This window comes from Peromyscus leucopus, chromosome 2 (genome assembly GCF_004664715.2).
Source record: "Peromyscus leucopus breed LL Stock chromosome 2, UCI_PerLeu_2.1, whole genome shotgun sequence".
NCBI classification, from domain to species: Eukaryota; Metazoa; Chordata; class Mammalia; order Rodentia; family Cricetidae; genus Peromyscus; species Peromyscus leucopus.
In genome coordinates, this window is record NC_051064.1 from 14,981,777 (window position 1) to 15,006,749 (window position 24,973).

General features: G+C 39.2%; 1 protein-coding gene and 1 pseudogene across 4 annotated transcripts in view; both read left to right on the forward strand.

Annotated features, from left to right (window-relative positions):
• Positions 1–22,269, forward strand: part of Osgin2 (oxidative stress induced growth inhibitor family member 2) — a 29,184-nt gene extending 6,915 nt beyond the window's left edge. For all 4 annotated transcript variants that reach the window (XM_028871627.2, XM_028871628.1, XM_037202383.1 and 1 more), the window contains exons 2-6: positions 11,267–11,421; positions 13,526–13,662; positions 14,511–14,702; positions 18,105–18,196; positions 20,487–22,269. In XM_028871627.2, the coding sequence (XP_028727460.1) occupies positions 11,267–11,421; positions 13,526–13,662; positions 14,511–14,702; positions 18,105–18,196; positions 20,487–21,522 (1,612 nt within the window). In that variant the 3' untranslated portion in view covers positions 21,523–22,269. The remainder of the gene's footprint in view (positions 1–11,266; positions 11,422–13,525; positions 13,663–14,510; positions 14,703–18,104; positions 18,197–20,486) is intronic.
• LOC114694602 lies at positions 1,476–10,407 on the forward strand (annotated as a pseudogene).
• Positions 22,270–24,973: the final 2,704 nt, after the last annotated feature.

Here is a 24,973-nt window from a genome sequence, read left to right on the forward strand (position 1 = left end):
GAAACATTTATCCACATAGGGTAGTGCTATTTAAACTCTTTCAAATTTGCATATGTTGGTGGAGGGGTGTATGGAGGCCAAGGGAGGGTATCGGATACCCTTCCATATCTCTACCTTACTCTCCTTGAGACAGAGTCTTGCTGAACCTAGAATTTGCACTTTGGGGCTAAGCTATAGCAGCCACCAAGCTCCTGTGATCCTCAGTGCTGGGATTATAGGCAAACAGGGACCATGTCTGGTTTGTTACGGATGCAGCGATCCAAACTCAGGTCCTCATGTTGTATAGCAAGCTCTCAACTGCTGAGCCATCTCTTCAGCCCCACCCCATTTCTTAATTTTATTTTAAAATTAGCTTACTGACTATTATGTTTCTTTACGGCTTTTCCATGCATGCTTAGTTTTGTTTGACCCTCTTCCACTTCTCTCCTATCTTCCCTGCTCTCCTTTCCAATTAAATGTTTCTACCTCCAGTAATTCACCCTTCTACTTTGTGTTACCTGTTCTAGTGTGCCCCACACCCTTTAAGGTTCATCTTCCCCTCTCATGGGTCTCTTTCTAGTTTACATGTACTCCAACATAAATGCCCACACTAAAATTAGAAGCTAGGATCCAGTTATGAGAGAGAATATGTGGTCTCTGTAGTTACCAAAATCGTAGCATAATATCATCTTTATATTTCTCAGGTTTTATCTGTGGGAGTGTCAATGTTTAAGGTAAGGATGGCTGGAAAACACTAAAAGGAAGAGCTGCAGCTCCCAAGACAGAATTGTGACCTTTATAACAACAGTAATATAAATGGGGTGGATAGCTAAAATGACCAGTTGGAAGCCTGCAAAAGAAGTAGGGTTTCTCCTTTGCACGTACTGGAGAAGTATGAAGAACAGACCAGAGAATAAAACATTCAGGTTAGAGATGGCTCAGCCTAATGATCTAAGCTCCATCCCTGTGTCTCACATTGTGGAAGGAGAGAACAGACTCTCACATGTTGTCCTCTGACTTATACAGAAGTACCATCACATATTTGCAACCCCCCTGCCTCACAGAATGAGTAAATAAATAATAAAAAAAAGCACAAGTTAGGCTGAACTGGGCATTGCACACCTATAATTCCAGTACCTGAGTAGTAGAGGCAAGTGGATCAGGACTCCATTGCCAGCCTCTGCTACATACTGTGGTTGAGGCCAGTCTCAGCTATATGAAACCCTGTAGAGAAAAAGATCTCAACAAGAGGAAAAAATACTCAAGTTTAGTATAGTTGCCAAGCAGCAGAAATAGGAAAGCAGCAGCTATATCTGGATCTAACGACAGAGGTGTGGGTGGAATGAACCTGAATGGGGTGGACTGATCATAAACACACTCCTGAGGCAGGCTTGCATGTGAGAATGGGCTACCTTTAACAGCCATGCTAACAGGTTATCTGCTTTCCCTATGTAAGAGGACTATAAACATCAGATTCTCTTATATCACTACTTAACAGTTGTGCTATAAGCAATACCTCTTGCTCACCTCTATCATCCATTTGAGCCGCAGAGCAGCAGCCATGTGTGAGTGCATCTCCATCCACATTGGCCATGCTGGTGTCTAGATTGGCAGTGCCTGCTGAGAGCTCCTGGACCATGGCATCCAAGCCTGATGGCCAGATGCCAAGTGACAAGACCATTGAGGGAAGAAATGACTCCTTCACTGACTTCTTCAGTGAGACAGGTGCTGGCAAGCATGTGCCCTGGGCAGTGTTTGTAAACCTGGAACCCACAGTTATTGAAAGAGTTCACACTGGTTCCTACCACCAGCTCTTCCACACTGAGCAGCTCATCATAAGCAAGGAAGATGCTGCCAGTAGCTATGCCTTTGGCCACTACACCATTGGCAAGGAGATTATTGACCTTGTCTTAGACAGAATTCACAAGTCTTCCAGGCTTGGTTTTCCACAGCTTTGGTGTGGGAACTGGCTCCGGGTTCACCTCCCTGCTGAAGGAGTGACTGTCTGTTGATCATGGGAAGAAGTCCAAGCTGGAGCTTCTCTATTTACCCAGCTCCCTAAGTCTTCACTGCTGCAGTTGAGCCCTACAATTCTATCCTCACCATCCACACTACCCTGGAGCACTCTGATTGTGCCTTCATGGTAGACAATGAGGCCATTTATGACATCTGTCATAGAAACCTTGACATTGAGTGTGGGGCGTTTACCCACCACCCCCACAGCTTCCCAGAGTTTTCTTAAGTGCGATCAGCAGGAAATATTAGATAGAAGGATTTATAGCGGAGACTCTTGCGGAGATAAACCGATAGAAAATAAAGGATAGCCTCGAGAGGGCCTGGAACCTATTCCAACAGCCCTGACTGTCTCTGGCCCAGGGTTTTTATAGAGACACCAAGGGGTGGAGCAAAAGACCTCCTCCCCCAGCACAGCCAAGTGCAGACCATCTCAGACACCTGCACTCAGGCCCGTGGTCCTGATCATCCTCTATTCGGACCTGCTGGGTAAAGCCACGAGTAACCCGAGAACGGGCTCCCACAGTAAAGCCACGAGGAACCCAAGAACAGGCTCCCACAGGTCCCCCCTTTATATATATATATATATATATATATATATATATATATATATATATATATATATATATATAAAACTATTAATGGCTTACAGCAATCTCCATAGCTGATACACCTCCCAGTATGGGAGTAGAGGATGATACAGATGGCATTTCTCTTTTGAATTAGGTCCAAGGTGACCACAGCAGTCTTAGCTGCCTCAAGCCCTTTCTAAACCAAAAACTCTTAAGGCGACTACAAACTTAAAGAAGCCCTTAGCCTCATCATTACCATTAACAGGTTAACATAAATATTGCTATACATAGTCACATTTCTCTCAATCTTACAACTCAAAGCAAACTCTTAACAGAACCATTTGAATTAGCATATATGGTGCTATATATAGTTAACAATTTTCTCCGTCTTACAACTTTAACTCAGTCATTTGAATTTTCTTGTTAACAGAACATAGGAAAAATTTCGATGTATTCACAAACTTAAACATTTCCTCAACTCTGCAAAACCTGGGTGCATTAATATCAATAGGTTTCTGCGAACATAATTCAATCTCATAACTCCTTTTCTTTATAATTTTTTAAACAAAATCTCAAACCTAGTTAGAGGAACCCAAACTTAAACAATTCCTACAAACCCATATTGAAAAGCAATATTTTCAATCTAACCATTAACACTTTGAAAACTTTGCAAAACATCCAAAAGCAGTTTCTTAATAAAACTCTTGACACACTTTAAAAGTAGCCTCTTAGTATACCCCATTTGCATTTCTTACTAACAAAACAGGACATTAATCCACTCAATTTAAATAGACTAAGGAATATTAACTCTCCCTTTTCTTTATAATTTTAAGCAAAATCTCAAGCCTAGTTAGAAAACCCAAACTTTTCTCTTTAAACAGTTCCATTTGCAACACAAAACCAGTCCCATAAGTAATTCCATTTTTACATAAACAGTTCTACAAAACAATTCATAAATCACCAGTTAATAAGGTAGATATGCATACACAAAATTGCATCTTGATTCTAAATAGAAATACATTTCTTCATTTAAACAGTTCCATTTTTAACCCAATTCCAGAAAACTTCCTAGGTCATTACTATAAGTAAGCTCAAAATTGTCCCATTGCAATGAAATCTCTATTGTTCATTTCATTTAAGTACCAAAATTCAAATGATAAATATTGGTACTAGCCTTCCAAATTTGAAGAAATCCATAACCAAAATCTTTTTGTAATTTTATCTCATTTTTAAGTTCAAAAAGCTCAAACAAGAAAAATTCTGGTATCAGGCTTTCACTTCCAAATATGAAGAGACGTTTTTCAACCAAAACTTTTTGCAGTTAATAATTTTTGTTCAAACAAGCGTCTCTGAACTTTTATTCTCAAGCCAGAGACCTTTTTAGGTACAGTAATATTTTAAACCGCACCGTTGTTGCTGTTAGCTCAGGTTTTTCTATGCTGCGTTGATATTCCACGGATCTCAGCTGCAGATGCCTTTTGCTGGTTCTGGCGTCCGCCATTCTTAGCTTCTTAGCGGCTTCTGGAGCTTTTGAAACCATTCAGAACTGCCTACTTTGCAGTCTATTAGGACACTATCTCTCCTGTGTCTCAGGTGTTTTCACCATATACATTAATAGACTCACACTTAACATTTACACTTTTTCACAAACTCCCATATAACATTTTTTGCCTTGCAAAGCATTTAGACTCATATTCAACATTTACACGTTTTTACAAACTCACATACAACATATTAACATCTACTTATTTATACTTTAAGGAAACTATAGAACTACTTTAGCAAATATATTTCTTATTCTTATATACTTATATTCATTCCATCTTATTTCTTATTTAAACTTACAACTAGCATCTTACAAGCTTATTACTACATGTCTTAAGACTACCTTAGATACTTCTTACAAGCTTATATTCTTAAAGGAACTCTATAGATCTTTTACAAACTTATATAGGCTACCATTAGCATATATATAACTTAGCAAACACCTAAAGATTTCTTAACACAGATCTAACAAGACAGAATTTTTAAAAACTCACATCTTATTTTCATCTTTCTACTTCTTACTCTTAATTACCACCATCTCTATTAGAAAGATTCTCTTAACTAGACAGGAAGTACGTACATCATTTCTAAAGTTTAGAGTTTATAGTCAGCTTTGTTATAAAGCACTGGGATTTAGTGAGTGTTGTCATTTTAGAGTTGTGATACTTGTTGCTAGGGGGCTGTAACATTCTCGGGACGACGCCACACTCCAAAGTTGCCAGTTCTCTCAGCCGTTCCGGACCGGCAGAGATGCACTGTCAGCGGTAGACAGTTTTTATCTAGAGGCTGTCCCTTCACCCAAATTCATAATAGTTCCCCTAAATGCCTCAATTCAGACAAACGTTTCTATTACAGCAGCACTTTTGGTTTGTTCTACGGAAAAACTTCACTTCACACTGAGGGTGAAATTACCGTATTTAGCTTCTGTAAAGCGCTTTGCCAAAACTTCACAGCTATTAGGTGATATAAGGTATTTTTCTAAAGGAGCTAAAGCCAAAAGTGGCACAGCTCCGAACTCTTATTTCCTCACTGTTTGCTTTAAACCAGTGACAAAACCTCAGAAGCACTAATCGAGACACTTTCATTCTGGTTCCTTTATAGGAAATGTCATTGGAGCTGACTTTTCTTAGTTCCACGCTCCTTACCAAACGTTCCGGTAACCACCGAGCTTCATTCTCCTCTTGTGAAAAAACACAGACATGTCCTCCACCCCATATTAACACAGGATCAGGACCCTTCCATAATCCAGAGCAGGGATCTTTCTATTTCACTTGAGTTTCAGGATTTAGTATTTTCACTTCATTAGCTTTAACTCCTGATGTTTTTAGCAGCGGTGATATTTAGCATTGATTTCTTATAAGGAACTTTCAGGTAAAGCAACTCTTCTGTAAGACAGCTAGATTTCCTGAAGCTTGTTTCCATCTATAAAGCAGTCGTTTCTTTTTGAACGCCTGTTTCCTTGTCTCCTTATTAGATTTGCAAAGGAATTACTCATTGCAGGCTGTTTGTTCAATAGGCAAAGAACATTAATTTCAACATAAGTTTTTTCATATCTAAGACAACGTTCAGTGTATAAACTGCTTTCCCTTGTTTTAAGGATTTTAAAGTGGCTTGTTTGCTCTTATAGGTAGCTTTTTGTCATCCAACTACCGTAAACATTTTGCACGGCTATTCGGGTAAATAAGGCATTTTACCAATGCAGCCCCAAACCGCGAAGCACCTAGTTTCGTATCCTTTCAATTTTTCATTGGAATTGACACTTAAACCCTTAGATGATTTTCCTCCTTACTCTTTTAAAAGCTGTATTTTAAGTTTACCATGAACGTATTTTCAAGCTGACAAAAGTGTTTCAGGGCAATGTCGCCATCTTTGGCGGAAAAACTACCTTTCCCAGAATGCATTTCCCTTTTTATCAGTCCATAATAATATCAGTCCCTTATATCAGTCCCTTATATCATTTCCCATATTTCTTATCGGGTTTGAGTCTCAACTGGTTCTCTTTTACCAGACTTGCTTACAAATTCTTGCCCGGGAGGTTTGAACAAAGTTTTTTGCTTTTGCAGTGGGAGATTTGAACAAGCATTTTACATTTTCAGCTATGGCACATTGGGAGGTTTCTGGTCTCTCCTCAGCTGGCTTTAACAGGTGTCTCTCCTTCATCAGACACTGGCCCTGGATCGGAACCACACCTGCCTCGTTAGCCGGCATTGAGGCTGGCATTTCTGATAGCAACTTTCCTTGGGGCTTGTGCTTGTCTTAGCCAGTCAGTGAAAAATAAGATCATTTGCAGCAGAGCTTTTCCATAGCTCCTTCAGAGATTTTCTCCCACTGATCTTATTCTCATTTTGCTTGTTCCTCCCCCCCAGATGCAGAGCCTCAGCTATCTGTCTGCGGCTCTGTACCTCTGCAGCTGCCTTTGGAAGAAGGGGCTTTTTTTTCTCCCCCCAAATCTGCCTCAAATTCTAGCAGCTTTTTCAGGTCACATATTTTCTGGGGAGGAATCTGTCCCCTCTGTTTCTTCAGTCTTTCTCCCTGACAGTATCCAGTTTGGTCTCAGTTTATCCCTTCTACCCCAGAAACAGTTTCCGACACTACAGTGGCGGCGTTCCCTGCTACTGAAGGTAGGGGCTTTTTGTCCGTTTGTTTTCGGGGTCTGTGTGGTTTGCGTACAGACTGAAAATCTAACAAGGGAGGTTTTTGCCATTTCTAAACTCCCATTAGGACAGGTGATTTGCCTCATCAGGCCTTCACCTTGCCCAGTCCCCAGTGGGTTGTGTTTGCTTGTCTGGATGCTCAAGGACAGAGCTTATGCCAGAGGCAATCACCCCTCAGGGCTACACTCCCTCATCTCATGGGAGTCAGTTGAAATAAAGCTTTTCTCAAAGAGGTGCTTTCTCTGACAGAAAAGAAAGCTTTACTCCTGGATAGTTCTGTTCTGCCCTGGCTGGGCTCTTTCCCCAGACAGGGTTCTGACTCAGCAGCACGACTGCTTCAGACACAGTTCAGCTTTACTGTTTTCCCAGAAAGGTCCTTTCTCTGATAGGAAAGCTTTTCTCAGATTTCTTTTTGTAGCTGTGGACCTATCAACCCGGGATTTGTAGGAAAGTGGATAACTGCCATTCCCACTGGCTTTAGCTTTGTTTGTTCATTAGCAATCTTCCCCTGGGTCCTGCACCTTCCTGCCTCAGCTCTGTGCTCCAGGAAGTTTGCAACTGCAGGAACCCTAGTATCCCCGAAAAGCACTCCAACTCAGAGATGCTGGCCAGTCGCCTCAGGGTTTTTGGTCAGAAGCGAGGATACAATGCTAACAGTTTGCATTGCTTCAGGGGATCTTTGCATTAGGAGGATTAGGAGCACCTTTCCATTCTGAAAGGCTCACTCAAAACCTTTGCTGCCTCAGCTCAGCTGTAACTGAAAAGCTTGGCTTTTTTGCTTTTCTCGGGTAAAGTTTCCAGCCCTTTTGGGCTCTCTGTAGCTCTTCACCCACTCTCCCAAGCATTTCCCTCAGGGTACTCTGACCCACAGTCTTTTACTAGCTTGAAGAGACAGAGCTTAGAAGAGGTTTTTAGAAACTTGTCCCTGCCTCCTGCATTGCAGGGAGGATTGTTAAAGCTTGAAAGAACTTAGATTTTGCTGTCTTAAGAGTTTTGTTTTCCCTTACAGCTAATCACAGGTGGTCCCCATACTAATATCTTCAGGTGATTCTAATTTTCCTTCTGAGAGAAAGTTAAAGGCTTTAGTTTTTACGTTTAAGAGAGCTTTTGAGAAAGATTAAGGCTTTTTAGAGAGATTCCCTCCCCCCCCCCAAATTCTCCAAGAAAAGTTTTATAGTTTAAGAGAAAGATTTTTTTTCCCCGGGAGAAAGACCAACTTTTCCCAAAACTTCAACTTTAAACTTTGAATTCTTACACCCCCATTTTTGCCTCAGAGAGAAAACACTTTCTCCTGCCTCTTGGACTTAGCATTTCAGCTGTCCCCAGGTCAAAAGCTTCCATAGGAAACTTTTTCTTCCCCATAAGCCCAAAGAAGAGCTTTTTTACTACCCGTAAAGCCCAAAGAAAGATTTTTTTCCCCAGTTTGCTTTCATAGCCCCCAAAGTTAGAAAGTTGAAGAGTTTTTCTGTCTAGTTGCCTTACTTATTTTTTCCTACACAGTCTTACACTTAAGTTTTTCTATACTATATTACTACCCTATACCTTATACTTATTTTTCACAGATAGAAATTGAGAAAGGGATAGAAGATAGAAAATTTTGACAGAAGAGAATTTCGCTGCAGCATCGGACATCCTTCCAGTCCGCTTTCCTTTTCTCTCGAGGATAAAACCCCTGCCTCCCAAAATATATATATATCTATATATATCTATATATAAGATATATATAGATATATATAAGATATATATAAGATATATTTTTTTTCATAACACTGGCAGGGCTGACAGCACTTTCACCAAAAACTCTGTAATAAAACTATTATTTTCCTTTATCTTTAGTCCCTCCTGTTCTTTTGTCTTTAGTCCCTTTTTTGTTCCCCCTTTTCTTCTTTAGTCCCCCCTTTTTTTTCTTTAGTCCCTTTTCATGGCGCCATTCTGTGGGGCATTTACCCACCACCTCCACAGTTCCCCAGAGTTTTCTTGAGTGCGATCAGCAGGAAATATTAGATAGAAGGATTTATAGCGGAGACTCTTGCGGAGATAAACCGATAGAAAATAAAGGATAGCCTCGAGAGGACCTGGAACCTATTCCAATGGGCCCTGACTTGTCTCTGGCCCAGGGTTTTTATAGAGACGCCAAGGGGTGGGCAAAATACCTCCTCCCCCAGCACAGCCAAGTGCAGACCATCTCAGACACCTGCACTCAGGCCCGTGGTCCTGATCATCCTCTATTCAGACCTGCTGGGTAAAGCCACGAGGAACCCAAGAACGGGCTCCCACAATTGAGCACCCAACCTATGCTAATGTAAGTAAGTTGATAGATCACACATTGTCTTTTATCATTTCCCTCAGACTTGATGGGGCTCTGAATGTTGACATGACAGAATTCCATAATAACCTGATGCCCTACCCTTGATTCCACTTCCCTCTGGCCATATACTCACCTATCATCTCTGTTGAGATAGCCTACCATGAACAGCATTCTGTAGCAGAGATCACCAGTGCCTGCTTTGAGCCAGCCACCAGACGGTGAAATGTGACCCGCACCATAGTAAATACATGGCTTTCTGCCTGCTGTACTGTGGTAATGTGGTTCCCAAAGATGTCAGTGCTGTCAGTGCTGTCATTGCCATCATCAAGACCAAGTGTAGCATCCAGTTTGTGGCATTAATTACCACTCTCCCACTGTGGTACCTGGTGGAGATCTGGCTAAGGTCCAGAGAGCTATGTATATGCTGAGCAACACCATAGCCATTGCTGAGATCTGGGCATGCCTAGATCACAAGTTTGATGTGATGTATGTCAAGCATGCCTTTGTGCACTGGTATGTGGGTGAGGGCATGGAGGAGGGAGAGTTCTTTGAGGCCCATGAAGACATGGCTGCCCTCGAGAAGGATTATGAGGAAGTTAGTGTGGATTCCGTTTAAGGGGAGGAATAGTAAATGTCACAAAGGTGCTGCTTTTACAGGGAAGTTTATTCTGATCCAATATAAAAAGTTGTGGTCTAATCAGTTAATTTCTCTGTGGCAATGTGTGCTTTCATAAGTTCCTGACTTATGCTTTAAACATGAATGATTTGTCATAGACCCAGACTGTCCATTTCACTGATGGGTTTTCAATAAAGTATTCCCTTTACTATAGGTGTTACAGCTCTGAGGGAAAGTCACATGTCACAACAAACCTCACACAAGAAATGTATTGGGAGGGAAAAATCCAGGAGGATGACTGGGTTTTTATAGGGTTGGGGTGGGGGTGATTTTCAGGATGGCCTGGGATTGGAGGGATTTTGTGGCTTGGTCTTGGGCTCTCCCCCTAGCCCCCAGACATAACTGTTGCTGACTAAAGATGAAAAGTAATAAGGTGATTCTACTCTGAAGTAATCTAAAAATAACAGCTTTAACTGAGTACATTTATTGAGTGAACATGTCAGAATACTGAAACTAGTGTCTAGAGAGGCAGTTGGGAAATAAAGATTGGAAGTCAATGTTAAGGTCTTTCCTTACTTGAAAATGCGTAGACCTCATTTCTTTTACCAAAAGGCCCAGTTTTGTACAATAATCTTTCCTCAAAATATCTGTGACTAGGGCTGGAGAGATGGCTCAGCTGTTAAGAGCATTGGCTATTCATCCAGAGGACCCAGGTTCAATTCCCAGCACCTGCATGGCAGCTCACAACTGTAACTCTAGTTCCAGGGGATCTGACACCCTCACACAGACCTAAATACTGGCAAAACACCAATGCATATGAAATAAAAGTAATAAAAAAAAATCTATGACTAGTTTTGTCTTACAGGGTTTCTCTGTGTAGTCCTGGTTGTCCTAGAACTCACTCTGTAGACCAGTTTGGCCTTAAATTCAGAGATCTGCCTGCCTCTGCCTCCCAGACACTGGGATTAAAGGTGTGTGCCTAGCTGAGGAAAAAATAAGTGCAGGGCAAACAAGCTCTTCTTAGGCATCTCAAAGGAAGTACAAAATCTCAAGTATAATCCTGTGTGTTTGGTTGGTTGGTAGTAGAAGCTGTGTGTGTGTGTATGTGTGTGTGTGTGTGTGTGTGTGTGTGTGTGTGTGTGTGTGTGTGTGTGTCTGACAGAGACAGAGACAGACAGCCTTGGGTCACTCGACCTGCTTTTTCTAGATGGGCTCATCCACTGGCCTGGAGCTTGCCGACTGGACTAGACTGGCTGGCCTGTGAGCCCCAGGGATCTGACACAGTGCTCAGCCTTTTCATGTGGTTTCTGGTGACTGAACTCAGGTCCTGATGCAGGCAGGCGCTTTACCAACTAAGCTATTTCCCTAGCCTGGAAACAAGCTTACTCAAGAGTTAACTTGCTTACAAGATACTCATATGAGATAAATGGCTGCTTCAGATTTATGGACTTAAATGTTATAATTTGGAAAGCATTGTGCAACTGGTAGATATTTTATTGCCTATGTAAAATATGAGAAAAATTAGATTTTATAAAACCTAAATTAACTATACTTTTACTTTTGTTTTTGTGTTTTAAAGAGACTATAGTGACACTGAAACTGAAGGAGAGATTTTTAATTCTTTAGTGCAATATTTTGGTGATAATTTGGGGCCGAAAGTTAAAGGAATGCCATTAGTTGAAGAAACTTCTTTACTTGAAGATTCATCAGTGACGTTACCTGTGGTAATAATTGGTAAGTTACTATATTTTATTTCTTAAAGCTAGTTACTACTTTTATGGCATTTATAATTCTGAGGTTCTTACATTGTACGGAAAAGGCTTCCCATCTTAAAATAGTAGCAGTTTGGATGTTCCTACCACAAATAACAATATGTATTGGAAGTGATGTATATGTTACCTTGATCTGATCACTATACATTGTATACACACATTAAAATGCCATGCTTTTCCTCACAGGTATGTACAACTATCATGTGGCAATTAAATATCTTAAAAGGACAAAAGACAAAAGTATAAGGAAATGCTTCTGTGAATGGAGGCAGAATAAATAATAAAGAACAGAATTATAAAGTATTAAGTTGTTTGCTATGTTAAAATAACCATTACCAAGTCTTTGGAGAAGGGTTGGCTTATATGATAGAGTCTGTGTTGGAATGCAGTAGCTTTTCATTGAATTACTGATAATAGCCGTTAATGGTGACCAGTATTATTAGAGTTCTGTGGGGGTCATTCTGTATGTTTCATTATTGGATTTCAACTTTATAGCTCTGGTTTTGGTTTGACACCTGTAGACATACCTGTAAACTGAATGACGACTTTAAGTTAGTAACTCATGCTGTTTGACAGTGACATTATAGTGCTCTACTGTAATATTTATAATGACCTAGAATATAACTTCACTCCTGTTCTTTGTATCACCTTAACAGATAGGATGTATAACTATTAAAATTAAGGTATTCAGTAATTCAGTTTTAAAACTTTTGATAATTACATTCATTTAATTTCCTGCTATTTATATTTTTCATCTAGTACTCAAACTTGAGGAAGTCAGATAAGACTTGTCTTAAAACAGCATTGTGGGGGCTATTCTGAACCTTTTGCCTTTCTAAATAGTTTTAGAATAGATATTTAAAATTCTTACCTTTATTGAGTTGTTTATTGGAATTGTATTAAGTCTGTAGATCAGGTTAAGAACAACATACACTCATTTTGAGGCTTCCTCTCTGTGAACATGGAATATCTTTTCATCTATTTAGGCCTTTTTAAAATTATTATTTCTTTAGTCAGAATTTTGTGGTTTTCTTTATGTAGCTCTTATACATATTGTTAAAATTATGCTAAAATGTTTCTCTTTTGATATAAATATAAATGATAGTGTGGTTTTTTTTTTTCCAAATTCCACTTTTTTCATTGGTATAAGGAAGTAGTTGACTTTTGTGTATTGACTTGTATCCTTCAATCTTGCCATAATTGCTTATTCTGGGATCTTGAGAGGTCACTTGAGATTTTCTATGTAGATAATCATGTCGTTGGCAAACAGTGTTTTTTGTTTTTTGTTTTTGGAGCTGAGGATGGAACCCAGGGCCTTGCGCTTGCTGGGCAAGCGCTCTACCACTGAGCTAAATCCCCAGCCCCCAAACAGTGTTTTTTTTTCCCCTCCTCTTCTCCAGTCTGTGTGTCTTTTATTCCATTCCTCCACACCATCCATCATGATGATGAGTATCTGTTTTTGTTTTTGTAATTTTAAAACACATGTTCTTTGTCATGTTGAAGTTTTCCTCTTCCGAATTTGCTGTATGTTTTTTAGCTCCTGGATGCATGCTGGGTTTTGTGAAATGGCTTTTCTTGCATTTGCGGATATTACCAGATGAATTTTCTTGATTTTTTTTTTTAAATGTCTATTTTTTTTAAAATTTGTGTGTGTGTCCCTGCATATATACCACGGCACAAGGACAGCTTACAAGAATTGGTTCTCCTTCCACCATCTGAGTTCCAGAGGTTTAATTCAGATTGTTAAGGGTGGCAAGCGCCTTTCCCTGCTGAGCAGACTCTCTGGCCCATTGTCTAATTCCACAGCAGTTGTAATAAAGAAGTAGCCTATAAAAACGTGTATTTTTCAAGAACAGGTCATCCTAGGGAACTAATTTTGGAAGTGTAGCACAGAGTTGAAGCCTTAAGAAGACAAGATACTGAAAGACACTGAGAGAGAAGGCAGAGGTCAGAAGTTTGTGAATGTAGGTTTTAGGTGATTACGGAAGGAAGAACAGGTGAGGGGAAGTGCCAAGCCATAAGAGGATCAACTTACATCATTTTCCTTTTTTTAAAAAAAAATATAGGAAATGGACCTTCAGGAATATGCCTTTCGTATATGTTATCAGGCTACAGACCATATTTATCATCTGAAGCAATACATCCAAATACAATCGTACATAGTAAACTAGAAGAAGCAAGACATCTCTCCATTGTTGATCAGGTATTATTTGTTTCATCAGTTTTAAAAGATATTTTAATGCTGCAGCAAGATTAGCTTTATTTATATAAGTACTATTTCTTTGTTGTAAATCGTTCATTCTAATTAATGCTATTTATTTTAGCTTTCTAAATATATTCTGATGTCATATCTAAATTATATTGAATATTTGATCAAAAATTCCCAAATCCTAGTGGAGTTTTTAAAAATTTTATGTGACTGTGGTGCAGGTTTATGTGAGAACATGAGCGTGTGCCTGCATGTAGGCCACAAGTTAGCCTTGGGTGTTAATTCTCAAGCTGTCCACTATGGGGTTTGAAGCGAGGTCTCTCAGGACTTAATCTCACCTACTAGGCCAGGCTGCCTAACCGGTGAGCGGGAGAAGTCCTCCACCTCCACCTCCACAGTGCTGTGGTTATAAGCATGGTCCACCATACCTGGCCTTTACCATGTGGCTTCTAGTGACCAGACTCAGGTCTTGGTGCTTGTGAGGAAAACGCCCTGTCCTGACTGAATATTCTTGGCAGTCCTGCCAGAAAGGATTAATATGTTCTCTGTGCTGAAATCAGTTTGGGAAGTGCTACCTTTTACATCCTAGTTGGCATTTGTATGCCAAAGGTATCTTCAACTCTTACAAGGATTTTTATTAAAGCTTTGTTTTAAATCTAAACATTGTCTATATTCATTTTGCCAAGGAATCTAGTATGAATGAGCTCAAGGAAAATATATATGTTCTCTAACTCTGGAGACTACTGAGTTGGCATGTCCTTTATTAGCATAATTGCCTTGACTTTTTAGGCTTACATTTTTTGTTTGTTTGTTTATTTGTTTTTGTTTTCTCTTTCATTCAGGACTTAGAATACCTGTCTGAGGGTCTGGAGGGCAGATCATCCAATCCAGTGGCAGTACTTTTTGACACACTTCTTCATCCAGATGCTGACTTTGGCTATGACTACCCATCCATTCTGCACTGGAAATTGGAACAGCACCATTATATCCCTCACTTGGTTCTTGGTAAAGGCCCGCCTGGTGGGGCATGGCATGTAAGTATGTTATTCACATTTTAGTGTATATTGAGGTATTTATTATATTTTTGCCTTAATAAAACCAACTTGATTTTTGTTTGTTTTGTTTTTTTCCCAAGACAGGGTTTCTCTGTATAGCCCTGGTTGTCTTGGAACTCACTCTGTAGACTAGGCTGACCTCAGACTTAGAAATCCACCTGCCTCTGCCTCCCAATTGCTAGAATTAAAGGTGTGTTCCATCATGCCCAGCTTGCAACTTGAGTCTTTAGCATACACTATAGATAGTTGAGCCAGATTTTTGTTAATGATAGTCTTTGAATAAGTGTATCTGTATACTACCCTCTAAATTGTATAGAAAAAAATTAAGGGTACATTTTTCATAATAAATTAAATTTCCTTAATTTAGAGCTTAGAAAAATTTCACAGGGTGTTTTAAAAACCAGCGTATATTACTTCCATGTATTTTTCTTTCTGTTTTTTTAAAAAAGAAAATACTTATTTTATTTTATGAGTATGGATGTTTTGTCTGCATGTATGTCTGTGCAATATGTGGGCACCAGCCCACAGAAGCCAGAAAAGGGTGTCAGATCCCTTGGAACTGGACTTAGAGATGGCTGGAAGCTGCCATGTGGGTGCTAGGAACCAAACCCTGGTCCTCTGGAAGAACAACCTGTGTTCTTTTTTTTTTTTTTTTTTTTTAAAGATTTATTTATTTATTATGTATACAGCATGTATGTCTGCAGGCCAGAAGAGGGCACCAGATCTCATTACAGATGGCTGTGGTTGCTGGGAATTGAACTCAGGACCTCTGGAAGAGCAGTCAGTGCTCTTAACCTCTGAGCCATCTCTCCAGCCCAACAACCTGTGTTCTTAACCACTGAGCCATGTCCCCAGCCTCTATTTCCATGTATTTTCAAGATTTTAAATGAAAATATTGTAAACAAAAGGTTTAATTTGAACAAAGGACATTTCTCACAGTTCTGGAGCCTGTAAAACCCTGGCTAGAACTCAACTTTGTGATTGTCTTAGTGTTCTATTTCTATGAAGAGACATGAGCAAGGCAACTCTTAGAGAAGAAAGCATTTAATTGGGGGCTTGCATACAGTTTCAGAAGTTTCGTCCATTGCAATCATAGTGGGGAGTATGGCAGCATTCAGGAGTGCTGGAGAAGTAGCTTAGAGCTACATCTGTATCCACAGGTAGCAGGCAGAGAGAGTAAGACATTGGGTCCAGCATAGGCTTCTGAAACCTTAGAGCCCACTCCCAGTGACATACCTCCTCCGACGGGGCCACACCTCCTAATCCTTTCAAATTGTTCAGCCAACTAAGAATGTAAATATATAAGCCTGTGGGGGCCGTTCTCATTCAGACCACCACCGCGGCACTCGGGTTTCCTACGCTTTAACCGTTTGTCCTGTGCTGCTGCTCTTGCCCTTGAATCTTGCCATTTGGCAAGGATGTGTTGAAATCTCCCAACAGGCAATGGTGAATGACAATCTGCAAGTAGAGCTGCCAAGCAGGGAAACTTGTTTATGCTTTGTATCCATAGACAGATGGATACATTAGCCTAGGCTGGCCCTGAACTCCCAGTGAGGCAAAGATGACTTTGACCTTCTACTCTTCCTACCTTTTCTCCCAAGTGTTGGAATTACAGGTGTGTCCCACCATACCTAGTTTATGAGGTGCTGGGGACAGAGCACAGCTGTGTGTATGCTAGGCAAGTATTGTTATCAACTGTGCTAAAGCCCCTATCTCTATATAGATTTGTGTGTGAGAGCAAGCAGTGTCTGACCTCAGCCACTCAGACCTCTGTCTCAAATGCACTAGTAATCACCATAAATCACACTGTTAGGATAAACTTACATGGTCACAGAGGGACAGTATTACCCAAGGCTCATGTATGCAAATACACACTCATTAAGTAGAAGATACCAAAGGCTTAGACATCATCTGAGAGGCTGTGCAGAGACCAGCCTTTTTTAGAGATGTGAAACCTTGAACCAGCCTTACAGAGTCTAATGCTTCTTACACAGGGTTCAGTTTCTTCTAATTCCTTGAAGGACATTGATGTTCTTTTTCATTATTAGGCTGTCATTATCAGTTTATATTTTGCCTGGAACATTCTCCTTTTCTAAAACCCATTTGCATCTGTTAAGAAGTACCACTTCACATATGCTTGGGCAGTACTTCTGTCACTTTTGCCCCTTTCAGAACACTGTCATCCCAGTGACAGCAGGCATTCATGGTATAGACATTACATAGGGGAGTTAAAGGCCAGATTGGCAAATATGAGACCTTGTGTTAAAAAATTACGTGAATGGGGTGGAGGAATGGTGTAATGGTTAAGAGCACTGGCTGCTCTTCCAGAGGTTCTGAGTTCAATTCCCAGCAACCATATGGTGGCTCACAACCATCTGTAATAGGATCTGATTCCCTCATCTGGTGTGCGTAAAGACAGGTCACTTGTATACATAAAATAAATAAATATAAAAATTATAGATGTTATCTTTTCAAAATTACATAAATAAATAAACACACCAGATATCCAAGACCCTGTCTCAAAAATTATACCAGTGACTGAATAAATTTATTATAACATGCCTCTCAGTGCTAGGCTGTGTAGAACCAGGGCAAGTTATAAGAGTAAGAGCTGAATGGGCTTGCTGGTGAGTGGGTAGGTGCCTTGGCCCTTGGCTTTTTTGCTTTGTTTTGAGCGAAGCAGAAGTAGGTTGAAAAAGCTTGAGAGGTTTACTTCTTCAATGATAATACTAACCCCAGTGCCGAATCTGTTTCTCAGGCAACCACTGCTTAATTTTCTATTTTTAGAAAGTGATTATATTATATCCAACCTAGTCCAGATTTCAAATTATAATTGATAGAGAAAAGTGGTTTTCTAATTTAAAAAAATCTATAAAAATTACCAAGACGAATAAACAAAATTTTGGAAATTAGTGAACATTTTTCTTTTGTTTAAGAAGAAACAAATGCTGCTTTGTTGTTTAGCATGTATATCAGAGACCAAAGGTAGTGCTGTAATTTGTTTCATAAATGTATAGCTAAAGGTAATACCAAGTGGTGAAAATGTATGAAAGTCTTATTAGAGTGAAGTTTCAGAGGAAATGCATTGTAAGTGGGAAAACATAAGATGCTTTTATTTCTGAAAATGGGTTAATTCACTAGGATTAGCTCCAAGTGCACCTGCTTTTCTGTCGTGTGACTGTTACTGTTTGTGTCTGAAAACAAAATCCATAGTGTTTATATACCACTCTTTATTTTGAACTCTTGTGAACAAGATATAATATTGTGAACAATATAAAATATTGTATTTTATATAATATGAATTTGTATATAAAAAGATGGGTTAGCTTTCACAAGGTAATATTGCTTCATTGCATTGTTTTAACTGTACTTTCCAACTAGAATATGGAAGGCTCTATGTTGACAATCAGCTTTGGAAATTGGATGGAGCTACCTGGACTTAAATTTAAAGATTGGATGTCTAGCAAACGAAGGTAAAGATCAAACTATAGTAAAATTTTTTGATGTGTGAAGAAAAGGGGATTGTGAGAAATTTCTGCAGTGTCTGTGAATCCTATATTAGATAAAATAGAAATACACTTCTTAAATAAAAATTCTTTTGTGAAACAGTGATTATGAGCTAGTTTTCACTTAGGATGCTGTAATGCTATGTGTACGTAAAGAACTGTTTACAGGGGCCCTCCTGTAACCTTGTTAATCAGAATTTATCTTTGATATTAAATCACTGTTACTTTCTACGTATGAATTATTTCTACCTATGCAGCTACCTATGCATTATTTCTCAAACTTGTGTCAGTTTTTTAATGGGTATCTATTTATATATACTTAATGTATACCTAACCTAAGGTGGTTTGGTTTTGTTTTAGTTTGGTTTTTTGAGACAGAGACGCTCTACATAGCCTTGGTTGTCTTGGAACTCACTATGTAGACTAGGCTGGTCTAGAGCTCACAGAGATCTGTCTGCCTCTGCCAGGATTAAATCCTCAGGAATTAAAGGTGAACACCACCACATCAGGTGTTTATTTTTGAAGAGTAAAAAGTAGTGTATTATGATTGATCATTTAGAATGATAAACTAAAACATGGAATGTGGTTGGCTACTTGAACATGAAGGCAAATATTTAATTATAAATACTTTAAGTAGGACTGATAAATTCCTTCTTGTAAGAAAAAAATACAAGTCTTACTCGTTTGGGGGGAAAGAACATAAAATTCAAAAGGAGAAATGTGAAAAGCCCTATCATTTTCAGGTACATGTATAAACTAGATACGAATTGCTAATGCAGAGTATCTAGTTTTACTAATGGAAGTAAGTTAAAGCAGGAATTTACTTAACCTTTGTTAGAGTAGAGATGTAAAGTTTGAGTAACTGACTTCCTGCTAGGCAGCAACCATGTTTAATCCGTAGAAATTTTCCTTAATTCTAAAAGATTTGAGATCTAGATCATGATGAGCTTAATTAAGATTAAATCTTCACGGGGCTGGAGAGATGGCTCAGTGATTAAGAGGACCCAGGTTCAGTTTCCAGCACTTGGTGGCTCACAGTCATTCATTATTCCAGTTACAAGGGATCTGATACTCTCCTGACACATATGTGCACAAGACTGGTATTTGGTGCACATAGATACATGCGGATGAAATGCTTATACATAAAAGATAAAAAACAGAGCAAAAAGTAAAATTTTGAAACATTCACTTTAGACTTTTTAAAATGGAAATGTGTAGAGGTTGAAAATTTGAAGTTGCAAAATCAGTGAAATTGTTTGAATTCATTTGGTAATCATATTCTTAGATTGTTCAGATGAGTGGCAAAGGGGGAGGGTTTGCTTTGCTTTCTCCTCAGAAGTGTTTATCATTCTGAAGTTCACAGAAGATGACAGGTGTGCCACTGCGCCCAGCTTTGTGCTGGGGTCTTCACTTGGGCACTGTTAGTTGCTGAGTCATCTGTCTAGCCCCCTGCAGAGTGGTTTGTTAATGATGCATCTAAATTACAGTAGTAAGATAAAATAGGCTCATCTTTCTTTCAAATATCTACATTTTAATCCATTTATTAATTGAAAGCTCATCAAGCATCTCGCTTCTCACTTGCTTCCTTTGATCCTCTAGACAGTTGACTTGTTTTCTTGTCATATACACATGCATAAATGATCTATGTACTGAGTTAAAAATCTAGGACCCACAAATGAGATTGGCTTCATTCACTTAATATGGTGTCCCCGTTGCATATATTTTCCTGTTGCATGACTTTATTCTTTATCTCGGTGGGGGGGGGGAGCCATTGTTTTTATATGTTATATTTCCTTTACCTGATTTCTGTGCTGGACACTTAGGTTGGTTCCATAGCTTTGGGTTGTAACTAGTAATGCAATAATCACTGATGTGCAGATATCTCTGTGATATGTTGACCTGAAATCCTCTGGGAAAATAAATACTCGAGTGATATAACAAATGTCGTGAAAGATGACATGTATATGAAAGATGTCGTGTTGGTTTTTTTACCCTCCATACAGATTTCCATTGTCATTCAACTAGTTTGTATCCTTTACCAGCAGTAATCCCTTTCACCCACATCCCTACTGGCATTTGTTATGTTTTCTTAATGACTGCCATTCTGACTAGGATAAGAAAATGTGAGAACATACGAGGATAATTTTTATATAACACAGTCTTGAAAGAACTAAGATAAAAAAGCTTACTAGCTAGGAAAGTAATCTGAAACTGAAAATGATCTCCTCATAGGATATTTTCCTTTTTCATCTTACAGGAACTTGAAGGGGGACCGTGTTATGCCAGAGGAAATAGCTCGCTACTACAAACACTATGTAAATGTCATGGGTCTTCAGAAGAATTTCCGAGAGAATACTTATATAACTTCTGTATCAAGACTCTACAGAGATCAAGGTGATAATAACAGTAGTCAAGACAGAGATATTTCAACAAAGCATTTACAGAACCAGAAGTCAAAATTTATCAAGAGAAACTGGGAAATCAGAGGCTACCAGCGAATAGCAGGAGGTTCTCATGTTCCCTTTTGCCTATTTGCTGAGAATGTAGCTCTTGCAACAGGGACGTTGGATTCTCCTGCCCACCTGGAAGTTGAAGGGGAAGAGTTGCCTTTTGTGTTTCATTCAATGCCTGAGTTTGGAGCTGCTATAAACAAAGGAAAATTGTGTGGCAGAACGGATCCAGTGCTGATTGTAGGTTCCGGCCTTACTGCAGCTGATGCAGTACTGTGTGCTTACAACAACAATATCCCTGTGATCCACGTATTTCGCAGACGAGTAACTGATCCAAGCTTAATTTTCAAACAGCTTCCGCAAAAGCTGTATCCTGAGTATCACAAAGTCTATCATATGATGTGTACTCAGTCATACTCTGCAGACTCAGATCCTTTATCTGATTATACCAGCTTTCCTGAGCACCGTGTGCTTTCTTTTAAGTCAGACATGAAATGCATTCTTCAGAGCGTCTCTGGATTGAAGAAAGTATTTAAGCTGTCTGCGGCTGTAGTCCTAATAGGTTCTCATCCTAACCTGGCGTTTCTGAAGGAACAGGGGCGTTACCTAGGCCGTAACTCAAGCCAGCCAATAACATGCAAGGGTAACCCTGTGGAGGTCGATGCATACACCTATGAGTGTGTGAAAGAAGCCAACCTTTTTGCTTTGGGCCCTTTGGTTGGAGACAATTTTGTTCGATTTTTAAAGGGAGGGGCATTGGGTGTTACACGATGTTTGGCTACAAGACAGAAGAAAAAGCAGCATTTGTTTGTTGAAAGAGGAGGAGGAGACGGGGTAGCTTAAGGAAGGTTTACAAGTCATTTAAATGGACACTTAACCATTAAAGATTTTTAACAGTGGTTTGCAGTGTATTGGCTTGAATGAACTGGGAGAGCCTCCGCTGTTACTCTTCTAAAGTTAGCAAAGCTTGGTATCCCAAGTTGTATTAAAGTGTATCAAGGTGTCACTCTCAGACAAATCCAAACACTGCCAACTTGGTATACATCATGCTTTCAGTTAACTAGAATGCTCTTTTCTAACTTGGCATTTATAAAGCCAGGCATTAAGACAGAACTCATACTTAATTCATATTGGGTCACCTACTGCTCGAGGGATGTCCAAGGGCCAGCAGCATCAACTTCCTCTGTAGCTCATTAGGAATTTAGGCTGACTGCATTTCCACAAGATTCCCAAGGGTTGTGTATTCACTGAATGCAGTTTGAAGTACACTGGCCTAATTGAACATGGGCTGTAAAGTATGTATGCTGGGGTAGGATAGGAGGAAGCATTTTCAACTCAGGTTTTATTTATTTTGAAATTATCAGTTATATAAACCTAATTTATTACCAAATATGATGGTCTTTAAAAATATTTTTACTGTTGAAACGTAGGTAAGTATTTGATATCCTTACTTTCTTGTAATTTAACATTTTAATAATGCTGACATCCAAGAATCCATCAAGGTACTTTTTAGAGATTTATTCTGTTTAGCTACCATAACATCTAATGAATCTGATTTGCAATTCAATAAATTGTGGATGGAACTACTTATCCTTGTGTGAACACTGAGTTAATTTCTATTAATGAAACGAAGATCTGGGGGTGTGGTAAATACTAAAATTAGAATACTGTTTGGATATTGTCAGAATTATTAAAGGTTAATGTGGAACATAAGATTGTGACCTTTTCCATTCTCACAGTGATTATCTGGAGATCTGTAACAGTATTACAGGAAATGCCAAAGCAGCTCACACTGGTTATTAGATTTAGCTCCTCTAATAGTCTTGACTGAATTTTCATACAAAGTGTGAAATGTGTTAGTGTTAAACAAGTCTGCCAGAGTTCTTTGGAAATTGAGTTTTTCAAAGCCACCCCACCCCCAATTTGGGGGGGGGTATAATTTTATCTAGAATGTGCTCACTGAATTTGTTTTCAGTTTCTTAAAGTAGTGGACTACCTCCCACTGAGAGTTTTGCCTGCTGACTGCAATGCAGAGTGCTCCGTTCAGTGACCATAACTCACTTTCAGTATTGTTTGTATTAATTTGTTTCTAACAACTAATTGTTTCAGATGAGGTTTTGAGTCCTGATAACTAATAACTGTTTTGTAACTGTGAAATCTACTTTAGCTCTTTATTAAGATGTAACTATTTTCAGAGCACCTTTTGAGATGATCCATCTTCTGACAATACTTCAGCAGCCTCTTCCTTGCCTATGTTTGAGCTCTGGGTTGGAGTGGATGTTTTTCTTTAATGTCTTTTGCAAATTGAAAATGACAGTATTATACATGTAATTTCTGAGGGAAAATAAGACCAGTTGGCATTCCCTTCTATCTCTGGAGACTGTTTTAAACTAAAACAATAGCAATTGTGTGTGTGTGTGTGTGTGTGTGTGTGTGTGTGTGTGTGTGTGTGTGTGAACTTAAGCATTTTAAGAATAAGATGCCAGAGGAATTCAGTAAGTCCTTAAATAAACCTGTTATATGAACTCCTCCAATAAAACTCCACTTCCCGCACTCCTTCAGTACTAGCTGTCCTGTAGAGTATCACATTCAAGTGTTAACTCTGATGTACTGTCCCCCTGTACTCTTAACAAGTGATTAATTTCTTTGCCAAAATCCCATTTACTTTTTAGTATTAGCTTACTAGTATTTTAGTTCATCTTTTTTTTTAATGAACTAAGTACCTGACTATTCTAGCATGTGAGCAACTCCTTATTTTATGTGCAAAATAGACCATACTTAAAATTGTTCAACGAATGCTCATAAAGTAATCTGGTGGGGAATAAAAGCAAATAATACAATAAATACACAGGGCAGCATAGCCAAGTGAATCTCCCTGGAACTCCTAAGATGCACATTGGTAGTACTTTCCTATGAATAAACATGAGAACATCAGTATGTGAAAAAGATTTTAAAATGTGGATGTCTTAGTTATATTACTATTGCTGTGCTAAAACATCATGACCAAGGCAACTTAGAGAAGCAAGAATTTGGGGGTTATAGTCCAGAGGGATGAGTCTGTCACCACGATGGTGGGCAGCATGGCAGCAGGCAGATGGCACTGGAGCAACAGTTGAGGGTGCACGTCCTAATCCACAAACAGGAAGCAGAGAGTGAAGTGACGCAAGTCACACTACAGAGCCACAATTCCTAGTTCCCCCACCCCCAACAGCCACCAACTGGGGACCAAGGATTCAAATATCCACAACTTGTATGAGGTGGGAAGAATCTCGTCAAACCACCACGATGGAATAGTTAGTAAGAAGTGATGGGCTTTTCTAAATCCAATTTTTAAAAGGAAGTTCTGGTAACTTGTTTGTGGAATAGAGACTCAGACTGAAAAGGAAAATTAGACTGGATTTAAATTTCTTCACACTGAAGGAGCATGAACCTAATGAGATGTATTTCCACAAATGAAAGAGTGGTAAAGGTTCCCTAAAAGTAATTAAAATCTGATTGTCGAGAGGCAAATATTTAAAATCAGAACCTAAAAATTCAAGCTTTAAGATAGACTTAAAACGAGTTAAATAGGAGACGGGGTAGCACACGTTATAAGGCATGTACAGTGTACAGTAGTTGTTACTAATTTAAAGTGGACTGTTGCATATTCTACAGCAACTAAAAACTGATGAAGCTCAAGTGAATTCTGAAAGGCTGAAAAGCAGAGCAAAAACTGAACACTGGACAAGCTGTCCTAGCCAACCCGGTGCAGAACTGCTAACATTAAAGCATGGGTTTCAGTATCTACAGGGCCAGGCCAAACTAATCCCCAAGGATAAAGAAGGGAATGTTGGAAATCAATGAAGCAATAGGCAACAAATAAAATGGCCTTCAAAATCTTAATAGACCTGCCAGGCCCCTAGCCAGATGTGAGGTAGAGGAACAAAGCTCGGTGATGAGAATGGAAGGGGGCATCAGTACGTAACAGGAATGAAGAACTTACATGAAGGCAGAAGAATGGATAAAGTCCTTGACAGACACAAGCTGCCTAAACTGCTACAAGGAATGGGAAGTCAGAATAGCTATGACCGGGCACAGCAGTCAACATTGGTTTAGTGGTCAATCAATTAATAAGGTGAGAGAGAGAAAAGGCAGAACAGTTGGAAAGAAAGCAAATTTTATTCACAGACGTGTACATAAAAATCTGGAAAATTCTACAAAAATTACAAGATTAAGGTGAAGTTAGCTACTTATAGGGTTCCACATTCATTATACAAAGAATTCCCATATACAAGCAATAAATCATTGTAAGATT